Here is a 12620-nt window from a genome sequence, read left to right as displayed (position 1 = left end):
AAAATTAATTACAAGAAGAAAACTTATAATAAAAGCCCGTTGAAAGAAAATGGGGCCGTGGTGCGGGCTAATTATGGGCTAATGAAGTATGGGCCTGAATTTGAACAAGCTTCAATTATTGGGCTAAGCAAAGCCGGTATCGCATTGTTCTTCGCATGATTTTGACATAGTGAGCGGCGATACAGTTTCTAAACACGTTTTCTAACTACATGTGTATCAAGTGTGCATTGGTGTCTGAAAAAATGCGAACTTCATTTTCTTGGTTGAGAATATCCATCCAAATACCAAATTGATGTGAAATTTCTGCCACTCCCACTCTTAATCGAATTAGCATATATATATATAAAATGGGTCCTCCAAAAAAACCCAGCAAAATGAAGAAAGATCTGAAGAAGTTTCAGAAAGTGAAGAAGAAGAAGAAAAACAAGAACAATAGTTCAAATAAGTCAATTCCGTTAGATAATAAAGCCATTGATTGTGAATGGTGGGATATCTTCTGGAACAAGAACTCTCCTCCTCCTAACCCAGGTCTCCTCTATTTTAATTCAATTTTTTTTTAATTAATTAAGTAGTGGTGTTTATCAAAATTTAGCTCTAATAGTTCAATTAAGCTTCAGGACTGGTTGTGTTTTCAATTCTTAAGAAACCCCTTTTCTAAAGATTGCATTTTTTTTTTAGGGTTCTTACTCTTTCTCCATTTTTCTTTGTAAGTAGCTGAAATTTCTGGGTTTACTCTAATTGATACTTGTTTGCAGAACCCACCACTTCTTTAATTTTACGGATTGCATTTTAGTTTTCATGTTTGGCAGCTGGCACCTGGTATTTCTGTTATTTTTTAGCTTCATAAAATTAATTTGGGGAAAAAATAAAAATGCAGATTCAAATTCCCCACTCAACGAAGAAGAAGGTTTCAAGCATTTCTTTCGTGTTTCCAAGAAAACATTCGAGTACATCTGTTCCCTTGTAAGAGAAGATCTAATCTCGAGACCGCCTTCAGGCCTAATTAACATCGAAGGAAGGCTCCTAAGTGTCGAGAAGCAAGTAGCTATAGCGTTAAGAAGGTTAGCATCCGGCGAATCCCAAGTTTCAGTCGGAGCTTCCTTCGGAGTCGGCCAATCAACTGTCTCCCAAGTGACGTGGCGGTTCATCGAGGCAATGGAAGAACGGGCCAGGCACCACCTCAAATGGCCCGACCCATCTCAAACGGGTCGGATCAAATCCGGGTTCGAATCGTTAACGGGCCTGCCCAACTGCTGCGGGGCGATCGACTCGACCCACATTGTCATGACCCTGCCCGCCGTCCAAACCTCGGACGACTGGTGCGATCAAGAAAACAACTACAGCATGTTTGTACAAGGCGTTGTCGATTTCGAGATGAGGTTTCTTGATATCGTCACGGGTTGGCCGGGTGGCATGCCCGTTTCGAGGCTGTTGAAATGCTCGGGTTTTTACAAACTATGCGAAACCGGCGGGCGGTTAAATGGTGACGCGATGATGATGTCATCACCGTCATCGGAGGGTGAGGAGATTAGAGAGTATATAGTGGGTGGTGCTAGTTACCCTCTTCTTCCGTGGCTTATAACTCCGTTTCACGAACGCGGTGACTATGAACACTTCAATCCAGTTCTTGAAAATGCGAGATTGGCTGCGGTCAATGCGTTTTCGTTGTTGAAGGGTGGTTGGAGAATCCTTAACAAGGTGATGTGGCGACCGGACAAGAGGAAACTACCTAGTATTATCCTGGTGTGTTGTTTGCTTCATAATATTATTATAGATTGTGGGGAGAGTTTGTGTTCGGATGTTGCTTTGTCGGCTCATCACGACTATGACTATAAAGGGCATATTTGTAAGCAAATCGATCCGTCGGGAATAAGTATGAGGGAGAATCTGGCTAAGTATTTGTTTCGTAAAAATGGAGATGCTTTATGCGCATGAATCATGATCACTTTCTTGGTTGTAAGAACTCCCTTCTTTTTATTTTTCTGTGTTATGAGATTATAATTGAATTTAGGGATTGAGATACAAAATGCAGAATAGAGATCAAGATTTATTATTTTTATTATTATTATTATTATTATTATTATTATTTCGTCGATACATGTTTATGATCCAGGACAGTCATTGCAAACGCAGAAAGGGCCGGTAAAGCCTAAATTTTCGATACATTGTACAGTTGTTGAAGGACCGAATTTGTTCTTGCAGAAAGCCGAACATTTGTCGGTGTTTCCGTTTTCGCAGAGGATTTCCGGATGTATTTCGTAGCATTCCTTCTTTTGAAACTTGTTCCCTACTGCCATTTCCACTGCATATAAAAAAAAGGTAATGCAAAATTATTATTATTAATAATATTACTATTTTCTTGTAAAAGAATTACATTAAATAATGAATAATTTGTGAGAAAATTTAATTTATATTACCTGAAAAGAGTGCTGCAATTGCCAGTAGGAAGAAGATCTGGAGTTTGGCCATTGCTAACAAGAATTGAGTTATTATTGTGAAATGAAACTACTGCTTCTCCTTTAATATATATAGGTTTAATGAGTGTGCTTAGATTATGCAGATACAAAAGTCAAATGTATTTTATGCTAATTAAGTAATTATTTTCAAGAAATTACTTGATTATTTTATTTTAGATTATGGTTTTATTTTGATAACTAATTTCTTCGTTATTTAAAATATAATTATATAATTCATCAAAAAATAAAATTATATATGGGAGGTTTTTTATTTTTTTATTTTTTATTTTCGATTATATTTGCTATTAAAAGGGTCAATCTCAAACTTTATTACAAATTCACAAAATTTCTTCCCTTAATTTCTGGAACTTCTTAAAACCAATCAACATTATCGCCACTAATCACTTACTACATGTTCTTATTTCAATGATTATTAATTTCAGAGGCTTAAAAAAAGGGGAATATTAAACTTTGTTTAAGGCTCCTTTTTGTAAATGTAAGACCTTGTTTTGATTCACAAAAAAAAATCATTTTCGATAAAACCCCTTTATTTTCACCTATTATGATTTATGAGCACTCTTTTCTTTTTTTTCTTTTTTTTGCTTTCCCCCCCTCAAGAAATTACAGGTAGAAAATATTTATATATTAATACAAAAATCTAGCAATAATCATTTACACGCGCCAAGAACAAACAGAAAAAACTACTACATCAAACATAAGTTTCTGGTAATAATAATAATACAAAAAACATTATATTAAAAAAAAAAAAAAAAACCTTAATCTTCAACAACTGAAGGCTGAGCACAAGCACAAAAATTCCCCTTCTTTCGCCTCTGCCCAGTTCTTCCTCCTCCATACAAATAATCCCTCAAAAGAATTCTTCTTTTCATCTCCGCCATTTTCGCTTTACCGTTTTCTCTCTCGTCGTCAAGTTTCATCAATACAAACTGCAACCTCTGCACCTCCAACTGCAGCCTCCCGATTTTCTCAGACATCCTCCGAGCCTGCTCCGACACTCTCCTCCTCGTATTTCCTTCTTCGCCCTCAAAGTCGAACGATGATTTACTGTCCGAAAACGACCTGTCGTCCACGCTCTTCATCAGCCTCCCGTTCAGATCAAACATCTTCATCACCGCCACGTCGGCCTCGTCCAGCTGTCCTTTCAGCGACTCGCACTCGAGAACCGCTTTTCCACGTTTGCCCTTCTCCGTCACCTCGAGCTTCCTCTTCAAATCCTGTACCGTAATTTGTAGATTCGCCAGCTTCTGAACGTCCGAGTCGAGCCTTTCTAGAACCTTCTTCTTGTTGTTTTTAACTTCCTGTAGGGGCTTGATCTTTTCTGTGCTCGAATCCTTCTCCAATAGCAATCGATCTTTCTGTTTCTTCATCGATATAGAACGGCGAAAATCGTTGCGGTCAAACGTCTTCTTTGACTTTCCGACGGTGAGCCCGATCGTGCCGTCTGGATCGGAAGTTTCCCATGATTCGACTATTTGATTGTCCACGTCAGCGGGTTGTCTTTTGCTGTCGGATATTTGATCGAGAACAATGTCTTTTGTTAGGAGAACATTGTCCGCCTCGGAGATTTCGGAAGTGGCCCTGTGTGGTCTCCTATATCGCCCGCCGTCGTCGGATTGTTGTTGTAATAACTCGATTTGCCTTGCGGAAGCTTCTAATTTGGAATGAAGATCGATATTCTCATTTACCATGATCTCCTTTATTTCCACTGCCGACTTTACGATTGCTTGGAGACGAACACGTAGGTCCCGCAAGTCGGAAATGCTTTCAACTTCAGCACCCTAAACGAATCATTAAAGGGAATAGCGTAGAATTAGTTGAAGTTAAAATCAAGACAATCATCCTATTATATCTAATAATGTTAAAAAGTGTGCACGCGTATTAAGAAAACTAATAAATGTGTACGGATTCTAGGAAAAATCTAATAAAATGACTAAAATACCCCATCTCTTTACCATTAATTCTCTCTTGTTAAATTAAGAGTAGCAAGGGCAGAATGGAAAAAAATGGTAATAAAATTTGGAAAATTCATTGGAATTCTAAAGTGACAAATAATTTGAAATAATTTGTTTTCTCCAAAACGACTAATAATATGGGAAAGAGGGAGTACCTGAAATTCCTTGTTTTCGGGATTTTGAAACTTGATGTGTATATCGGTGTGGTTCTCGAGGGACGATATACATTCCTTCAACGATGCAATCTCGGGTCCATATGCAGCGAGTTGACTCTTGAGGCCTTTGTTTTGACCGATATATCCAAAGCACTCATTGCGGAGCTCGTTATACTTCTGCTCGTAAAGAAGCTGACTCACCATGGAATACTGCAATTCACCGAAAACCAATGCGGCTCGTTTCTCCAGCTCGTTGATCTCATTTATTTTACTTTGCAGCTCAAATTGTAAATTCTCTTCTTGGATTTTTCTCTTATCGTGCTCTCCCTGCAATTCATGCAGATTGAATTCCAGTTTCTGACTTGCTTCACGCAAGAAAGTATTCTCCGTTTTCAAATCGCCATTGTCTTCAGATAACTCCAGTTTCTGCTTTTCGACTAGACTTATCTTCTCTTCCGCTTCTTGAAGTTTTATTGCCATCTGATGCAACGCCTCCTTTGTATTCTTCATCTCGTCGCTCAACTGATCTCTGACAGAGGCAACAACCTTAAATTCATTGTCTGTTTTCTGCAGCTTGTCCTTGTGGTCGAGATTTTCGATCTTCGATTCCTCCAATCTCGCCTCGGTTGAGGTTAACTTCTCCATAAGAGCAGCATTCATCTCGCAAAGCTTATTCCGATCGCTCCCAAGTTCTCTCAACGCCGTAAGTTTCTCGTCGGCAAAGCATTGGAAAAGCAACGAGAGATTCTCCAAGGCCAAGACTTTATCGCACAAGACATAGTTTTCCTCTTCCAGGACATTATTCTTTTCCTCCAAGTGTACGATGTTATCCGTTAACGAACTTTTCTCGTCGGAATTCGCCAACTTCTCCCTTTCCAAGATCTGGCAAACACCTTGCGTATACATTAGCTTCTCACTTAAACCCTCGATCCGAGCCAACAATGCGTGCTCGATTTTGGTCTTTTCCACCTTGAGAATTTTTGAATCGGTACTTAATTGATTGATCAATGTGAAAAGAACCGATAACTCAACACACTGCTCGAGATTTTCTTCCTCGGCTTTGCGGATTGAATTTTTCATGCTTTGAAGTTTAGTCAACAGCTGTTTGAAATAAACCTGGTCCTTTGTAGCATTATCCTCACACGAAGAATCGTCGCACAAGCCCAAAACTTTCAACAATCGAAAAATTCCCGCCCTCAGAACACTAGCTTGATCTGACAAAGAATTTATCTCAAATTGTTGCTCGGAACTTTTCTTCTCCAACTGCAAAATCTTCGTTTCCGACAAACTCGATTCATGTAGAAGTTTCTGATTCTTTACAAGCATGGAATTACTATTTTCCTTCAACAGTCGAGCAGTATTGCGTAAGACGAGTATCTCGATTTCGTTACTCATGGCCTTATCTTCCAGTACAAGCATCTCAGCTTCAACACCACTGAACCTAGTATCGCTTGTCTGAACATAGTTGCCGTGTTCTTGCCTCTCCAACTCAAGAGACATCTTCAGCTCTTCAACTTTACGAAGAGTTGACTCTTTCTCTCTCTCCAGATCAAAACATCTTCCTTCCAGTTCCTCTAATCTTGTCTGTGTATTCTCCAGACGAGAAATTAAACCGTCGTTTTCAGTTATCAGACCAGCCTTTTCGTTCACGAGCAACTGACACGAATCTTCCAAGATTTTCGATTTAGCCTTTAAAGCTTCGAGTTGATGCTGTGCTTTAGAGAGGGAACTTTCTAGAACCGTGTTATTCTCCGAGAGCTTTTCAAGATTCTCGTTTGTCGCCTTTAATTCCGCCACGAGAGTGGATTTCTCTTCCATAAGAGATCTGCACGATTGCTCCAGTGCTTCCATCTTCCCTCTAACAGCCTCCAGCTCAGCATTCAAATCGGACAGAGACATCTCCAAGATCGAATTTTTCTCGAGAAGCTGTTCCAGAATTACCAGTTTCTGCAGAAGAGCGGCTTTCTCAATACTTTCCCTCTGAGAAGTATCTTTCAGACAAGAATTCTCGTCCTGCAACTGTTTCACCTCGTCCGACACCGAGAGGTGCTTCTGGTTCAGACCATTTAGTTCTTCTTTCAGAGAATATATTTCTTGCTGCAGGGCGTTTCTTTCGTCTAGTCGAAGCTCAACTTCCTCCACGAGTTTTCCTTTCGATTCAGTTAAGCTATAGATCTCGTTTTGCATATCTTTTATCGACAGGGCAGAAGATTCATTCAGCTCATTAAGGTGCTTATTCTCCTCTTCATACTTTCGAACCTCGTCTTGTAAACTCTGATTTCTGGACTCGAAGACCTTCATTAGGTGGGCCCGGTTCTGCAACTCCGAGCCCATGGCCCGCAACTCCTCTTGAGTTTGTGCATGCAAATGCTGCAGAGTTTGAAAAGCAGTTTCAGCCTCGACGAAGCGCAATCGTTCTTCTTGCACGCAAGCCCAAAGCCTCCCCAATTCCTTCTGCTTCTCAGTGAGCTCGTGTGATTGATTCCCCATCTTCAACGTCAAAGATTCTATCTCCGAATGAAAAGACTGGTTTGCCCTCTCCAACACGAGACATTTTTCCTCCAGGCTAGAAATCGTCTCCAAGCACTGCTTGTACTGCAGAGCCGCAGCTTCCTTTTCCTTGGTTAATTTCGAGACATTTTGTCGGAGAATTTCGATTTCGCCCTCTGCCTTTTCAGCCTTCTCTTTCAACCTCATGGCATCTTCTTTAGAAACTTCTAGATTGTTCTCCAGCTTCGAAATGGTCCCCAACGACTGCATGTACTGATCGAGAGCTAAGTCCTTTTCGAGAGCTAATTTATCGAGTTCGTTTTTTAAGGATTGTGCTTCGACTTCAGCAGTCGATACGGTTGTCTCTAGATCGGATATTCTATCCAGACACTGTTTGTATTCTTGAAACTTAGACTCCCTTTCAGCTTCGAATTTGCTGAGCGCTTCTTTTAGGACAACAACCTCGTCGTCAGCTTTACTCGCATGATCAGTAAGCAATTTGAAATCCTCGCGGGTTTTCGTAATCTCAGCCTCGAGCTGAGCCAGCTTGTCCGAACTTTGTTGGTACTGTACAAGTCCAGCTTCTTTCTCAGCTTCCAGCTCAGCAATAGCTTTCTTCAACGAAAGAATATCCTCGGAATCATTTTCTTCCTCGTCCACCTCGTCAAAGTTAAGACCCCTTCTCACTTCATTGAACGCTTTTGCGGGCTTTCTTCTAGAAACAGAATCGGACTCGTCAGTGAATTCTCCCATCTGTTTCGGACATCATCACGAAAAACATCATCAGACAAAACAAATCCAGAAAAAAAAAAAAAAAAACATTTTTCTTACGTACCGGTGTCGACATGTCGGGGGCAGAACTTGGGGGGGAATCATCTGGAAACATCATCTGGTCTTGATTCGGAAAATGTTCAGACATAGTACGGTGGGCGTGGCGAATAACACCAGTTGCGTGATCGTATCTTTCTGCTAGTGCACGATATGCTCTGTAGAACTCCTCCACCATTTTCATAAGCTCGGGTCTTTTTTTGTAATACATATCTGCCCTCTTTGCAAAGGAATCAGCATCTTCTTCGATGAGTTTTATCATTGATTTGACTTTGACATCGATATCTGCAAAGAGCAACAAACGAAAGTACGGATTATTTAACAAAAAAATATAATTTTCCTCACCATCACAAACTTTCTGACGAAAGTTTACCTGTGAGATTTTCTTGGAGCCATCTCGAATTTTTGGGGCTAATATGGCTATCCCACCACCACGAATACATTCGTCTAGAATCGCTATTCGATAACTTTGCCATCCTTTTTTATTAAGGGATGATCACTTAATTAATAACAGCAGCAAATAAAATTCCGGAAAACAAGACACCAATATTCAGTCTATCTGCACAAAGCCAAGATAAATGGTAAGAAAATCAAGAAATAAATTACAAGAATTTTATGATGATGAAATATTGAGAGATCACAGGGCATTCGAATACCTTATTGAAACTCAAGTCTCGAATAATCGAGCAATTAAAGCGGCCGCCTCAAAAGAAAATTCCTAAGAAACAATACCTGGTAAAAATCAGGTCAGAAATCAGGCAAGAGCAACAAGAACAAAAGCAGTAAATAAAACAACAATAAATAAAATTTGAACATGCTTTCAGACAACAACTTCATCACCAACCAAACAGCAGAGTATGTAAAGCTAAAAAAATAAAAATAAACCTCATAATTCCCAAAAATAGATCTGATTTTTTTTGAATCAAACAAAACTCAGAAATTCAGATCATCAGAGTAAATCCGTGATCATCAAACAAAAATCCTCAAAAAAAAAAATCATGATAAAAAATAATCAATGGAACAAGTCAACCAACCAGTCGTACGTGTTGTGTTGTCTCCGTTTGCAGAGAGAGATACATTCAAACCGTAAACTAAAATTTTGACCCAGCTATACATAAATAATACTTGGGAAAAAAAATAAAAAAAAAAAATTGATGAACTAACCGGAGAGAAGAAAATCAAACGGAAAAAAATGGAAGAGAGATGTTGTATCGGAAGGCGTGATTGATAAAACAAAGACACTTGCTTTTTAGTTTTCTCTCTTTTTCTCACCCCATTATTTGCTTTTCAGATCTTTCACTGTATGTAGTGTTCTTTCTCTCTCTCTCTTGATCTCTTTCTCTCTCTACAATTCTACATTAGACACAATATACACACGCTCTCTTTGAAATGAATGAATTCTCTTTGCTGGTGTGTGTGTGTGTATTTTGTATGTATATGCTGTCTGTGCTGACTCTGCATGAGTCATTGACGATCTGGATTCGGGCCTGGTTTGTAATTATAATCAATAATGGAAAAAAAAAAAAAGAAAAGAAAAAAAAAACAAGAGAGAAAATGACAAATTTAATAATAAAGGGAAGTAGTAGAATTTACTTTATCGGCTGTTTAATTCTCACGCTCTCTTTCTATAAATAAATTAAATTATTTAAAATAGAGTATCTTTCCAATTCCTTTTTTTATTTTTATTTTTTTTTTCTTGTTTACTGGTCCGAAATTTATGTTGGCAGGAAAAATGACGATGTTGTCCCTTGGGATTCTCGTAGTTCTTTTCTTGGGTTTGGATCTCCTATGATTCTTCTTCACGTTTCACTCGTGTGTTCTTGAACATTGACAGCACAACAGTTTTTCCCCAACTTTGTTTGACCAATAATTTTAAAACTAATTAAATAAAAAATTGTAAATAATAATAATTATTAAATCTTCATCTCGGATCGTGTTAGTAGGTACTAATATTATTTATATACATAGGAAATATAATTATATTAATAATTAAAATTTGTGGATTTTTTTCCAGTAATTACTACTATATTAGATTCTAGTAATTGTAATTGTTATGAAACAAAATAAGTATAAAAACAGCACCATTTTACTAAATATTCATTAATAGAAAAAGATTTGAGGTCCTAAATCAACCCAAAGCCTATGTCACATTTATGACTTGTTTGGTCAAACCAAGGGTCAGGTTTATCTGCTTATTTTAATACAATTATTAGTTCAACTTCTTAAAATTGTTTTTATTTATACGAAAATATTGCTAAACCAAATTTAACAAATCAAACCAAATATAGATTTGCTTTAGATATAAATAAAATATAGATTTGTTCATAAAAATATGGATGCGAGAGTGTTTGATTAAGTTTATAAGCTGTTAAAAAGAGTTTATAAGATGTTTAAAATCTTAAAAGTTGTTTCAAAGTATTTGGTAATCTTTTTTAAATAAGATCTCAAAATGTTTAAAAATAAGTGTTGAAGAGCTTTTTAGATTTTTTTCAAAAAATACCTATAAGGCTATAATATTTCTATTTAATATTTTATAATGAATAAAAATAACTTATAAGCAGTTAACTCATTGTTCAAACACTTTAAAATTTATTTATAAGAATAAAACGTAATAACTTATCATATCTTAAGTTTATTAGTTATTAAATTGCTAATATATAAAATTAAATTGTTTTATGGACCTCATTAATTTGCCTTTCGGCCTCCGGCCCATAACTAGATTAACTAACCATATAAATAATTTAATTATTATTAGAGATAACTAATTTACTAATTTTTCCAACTCGAAGAAGATTCTGGAAGAGTTGTTTTAGATTCGAATAATGTGTTGAGGTGATTCGGGCTAGCTTATTATTGAACGGATCAATTTGGAATTTAACAATTAAATTTAAATTAGTTATCAAATAGATTACATTGTTTTCAGATGTAAAAAATCATTAAAAAAATGGTCAGTACTTTTAAATTATTAAGTATTTTAATTGTTATATCATACATCTTAATATAAATTAAATTACTAAAACAGGTCCCACCGTTCCAATTAAATACTAAATTTTCCTCTTTTATGAATGCAAACCACTTCATTAGAATCATGATGATGAAAATCTTATGTACTCTTACAAATATATTAATGTCAAAATTCAATCCTTTCGGTATTATTAATTATTAATTAAATAAAGAAGAAAAAAATTCCTTTCTTCAGCTTTTACAAAGTTCATACGAGGGTATATATGTAAATTCGCCACCGATGCTTTGCTCCTACGAACACGCTGTCGTTCCAGGCTTTTGAAAAGTGGGGGCCTGGGGGTGGTTTGGACGGTGCCATTAACGACCGTCAGTCGTCATCCATGGATAAATGGACGGAAGTTTGGGCCCCACATAAATCATCCATCATATAATTGATAAATTTCAATTTTTTCTTTCTTTTTTTTCAATTGAAATGATTGTTGGCTTAGAATTTTGTTTAATGACCAAACAAAATATTAATACACCTAATTATTCCATTTATTAGCCTAGGGAAAGTGACAAGTGTTAGGTCTAATTCATTGTGCACGTTAATTTCGAGTTAAGTTTGGTTAGTAATTAAAAATAGCACATCTCTCTCCCAATATTTTGTTCGCTATAAATAGTATTAATTACTATTATTTAAAAAAAAAAAAGTAAGTATTGATAATTGAAAGAAGGTAAAATAATTTGGTAGTCTAGGCTGGGCTACCAAAGCTAAAGGAGTGATTGACACACATGTGCTTCAATTATTTTGCCCTGCTCCACTTTAGCTTCAAATATGCTCTGTCCTTTGGTTTTATCTATCCTACACCCGGTGAAGGTTACACCGGGTAATTTTTTACCGTTGATCTACACACACCAATGTGGGTGTGTGTGTGTTTGTGTGTATATTAATGGTAAAGATCTACCCGATGTATTTCACCCGGTGTAGGATCTCAAAAGCCCTGTCCTTTGGGAGTACGTTTATTATCTAGCCAATTTATAAATTATGAAGTACCTATTTTATTGTTTTTTTTTTTTTTTTTTTTTTGTAATCTTAAAAGTTGGTAAACCCTTATTTTTAATAATTAATCATAAAAAAAAATTAAATCTGAGAAAAAAAGAGTTGATGGGTTAGAGACGGCCCATATGGCCGCGGGCTCAGCCCACCGGCCCACTAATTTCATGGGCCGGTCCGGCCGGCTCACGGTGTGAAACCATGAGTCCAGCCCCACCCCTTTTAATCTATTTCCCTAAACTGGGCTTGGGCCCGACTCGGATTGCTACTTGTACTATACTTCTACCACTTTTCTATAATATTATTATTTATTTTATTAATATTAAAACGTGGATAATGGGATTCAGTCCGCCACGTCAGCGCCGGATTAAAGTATATCAATCCAACTAGATAGGATTTAGCCAGTTAGGCGAATACTATACTATAAAATAATAAAGGCTGCGGCTATATGCAAGACTTAAACCACCTGTGCAAGACCAAATTAAATTTTTTAATGTATAATTACTATAATACCCTTACTTGTTAAAAAAAATAGAAAATTCAAAATGTGCAATACCAAAAACTCAAAAAAAAAAAAAAAAAACCCTATTACAAAACCACAAGACCAACTCTCATCTTCTCCATCAAAACCTTTTCTCCTTCCTCATCTACAAACCCACAAAACCTAAACATTCAAAATCATCAAAACTCAACAAATCTTACAAAGATGGTAAGTATT

The 12620-nt window shown here is 36.8% G+C and overlaps 2 protein-coding genes and 1 long non-coding RNA gene across 8 annotated transcripts; 1 reads left to right on the top strand and 2 right to left on the bottom strand.

Annotated features, from left to right (window-relative positions):
- The first annotated feature begins 195 nt into the window (after positions 1-195).
- LOC105952998 (nuclease) lies at positions 196-2632 on the top strand. Of its 4 annotated transcripts, none has more exons than XM_088816264.1 (4): positions 196-528; positions 878-1956; positions 2203-2319; positions 2443-2632. In XM_088816264.1, exons 1-2 carry the CDS (start codon positions 348-350, stop codon positions 1933-1935), a joined length of 1239 nt encoding a protein of 412 aa, XP_088672390.1. In that variant the 5' UTR covers positions 196-347; the 3' UTR covers positions 1936-1956; positions 2203-2319; positions 2443-2632. The 4 variants fall into 4 exon arrangements, with proteins under 4 accessions (XP_088672390.1, XP_088672389.1, XP_088672391.1 ...); XM_088816263.1 differs by having other exon boundaries at positions 203-528; positions 2114-2319; XM_088816265.1 differs by having other exon boundaries at positions 211-528; positions 2446-2632.
- Positions 2037-2513, bottom strand: LOC148770882 (uncharacterized). The gene is made up of 2 exons (XR_016030676.1): positions 2418-2513; positions 2037-2302 (listed from the first exon to the last, which is right to left on the bottom strand). It is a non-coding gene; the product is annotated as an uncharacterized LOC148770882 (long non-coding RNA).
- A 445-nt stretch (positions 2633-3077) lies between the features above and the next one.
- On the bottom strand, positions 3078-9505 carry NET1D (kinase interacting (KIP1-like) family protein). 3 transcript variants are annotated; one of them, XM_012976639.2, is made up of 6 exons: positions 8937-9505; positions 8559-8634; positions 8276-8461; positions 7910-8187; positions 4585-7827; positions 3078-4255 (listed from the first exon to the last, which is right to left on the bottom strand). In XM_012976639.2, the coding sequence occupies exons 3-6, from the start codon at positions 8376-8378 to the stop codon at positions 3233-3235; spliced, it is 4647 nt and encodes a 1548-aa protein (XP_012832093.1). In that variant the 5' UTR covers positions 8379-8461; positions 8559-8634; positions 8937-9505; the 3' UTR covers positions 3078-3232. The 3 variants fall into 3 exon arrangements, with proteins under 3 accessions (XP_012832093.1, XP_012832079.1, XP_012832086.1); XM_012976625.2 differs by having other exon boundaries at positions 9067-9505; XM_012976632.2 differs by having other exon boundaries at positions 9175-9442.
- Between the last annotated feature and the right edge of the window lie 3115 nt (positions 9506-12620).

The sequence above is a fragment of the Erythranthe guttata genome, chromosome 4 (assembly GCF_056151865.1).
Source record: "Erythranthe guttata isolate IM_541 chromosome 4, IM_541, whole genome shotgun sequence".
NCBI lineage: Eukaryota > Viridiplantae > Streptophyta > Magnoliopsida > Lamiales > Phrymaceae > Erythranthe > Erythranthe guttata.
The sequence above is the reverse complement of the archived record's forward strand: the minus strand, read 5'-3'. Positions and strand labels throughout refer to the sequence as shown.

Coding starts and splice junctions, on each gene's coding strand:
- NET1D (XM_012976639.2), bottom strand. CDS start 8,378: ATGGCAAAGTTATCGAATAGCGATTCTAGACGAATGTATTCGTGGTGG. Junction 8,188..8,275: donor GCTCCAAGAAAATCTCACAG/GTAAACTTTCGT, acceptor TGCTCTTTGCAG/ATATCGATGTCAAAGTCAAA. Junction 4,256..4,584: donor CCGAAAACAAGGAATTTCAG/GTACTCCCTCTT, acceptor TGATTCGTTTAG/GGTGCTGAAGTTGAAAGCAT.
- LOC105952998 (XM_088816264.1), top strand. CDS start 348: ATGGGTCCTCCAAAAAAACCCAGCAAAATGAAGAAAGATCTGAAGAAG. Junction 529..877: donor CTCTCCTCCTCCTAACCCAG/GTCTCCTCTATT, acceptor ATAAAAATGCAG/ATTCAAATTCCCCACTCAAC.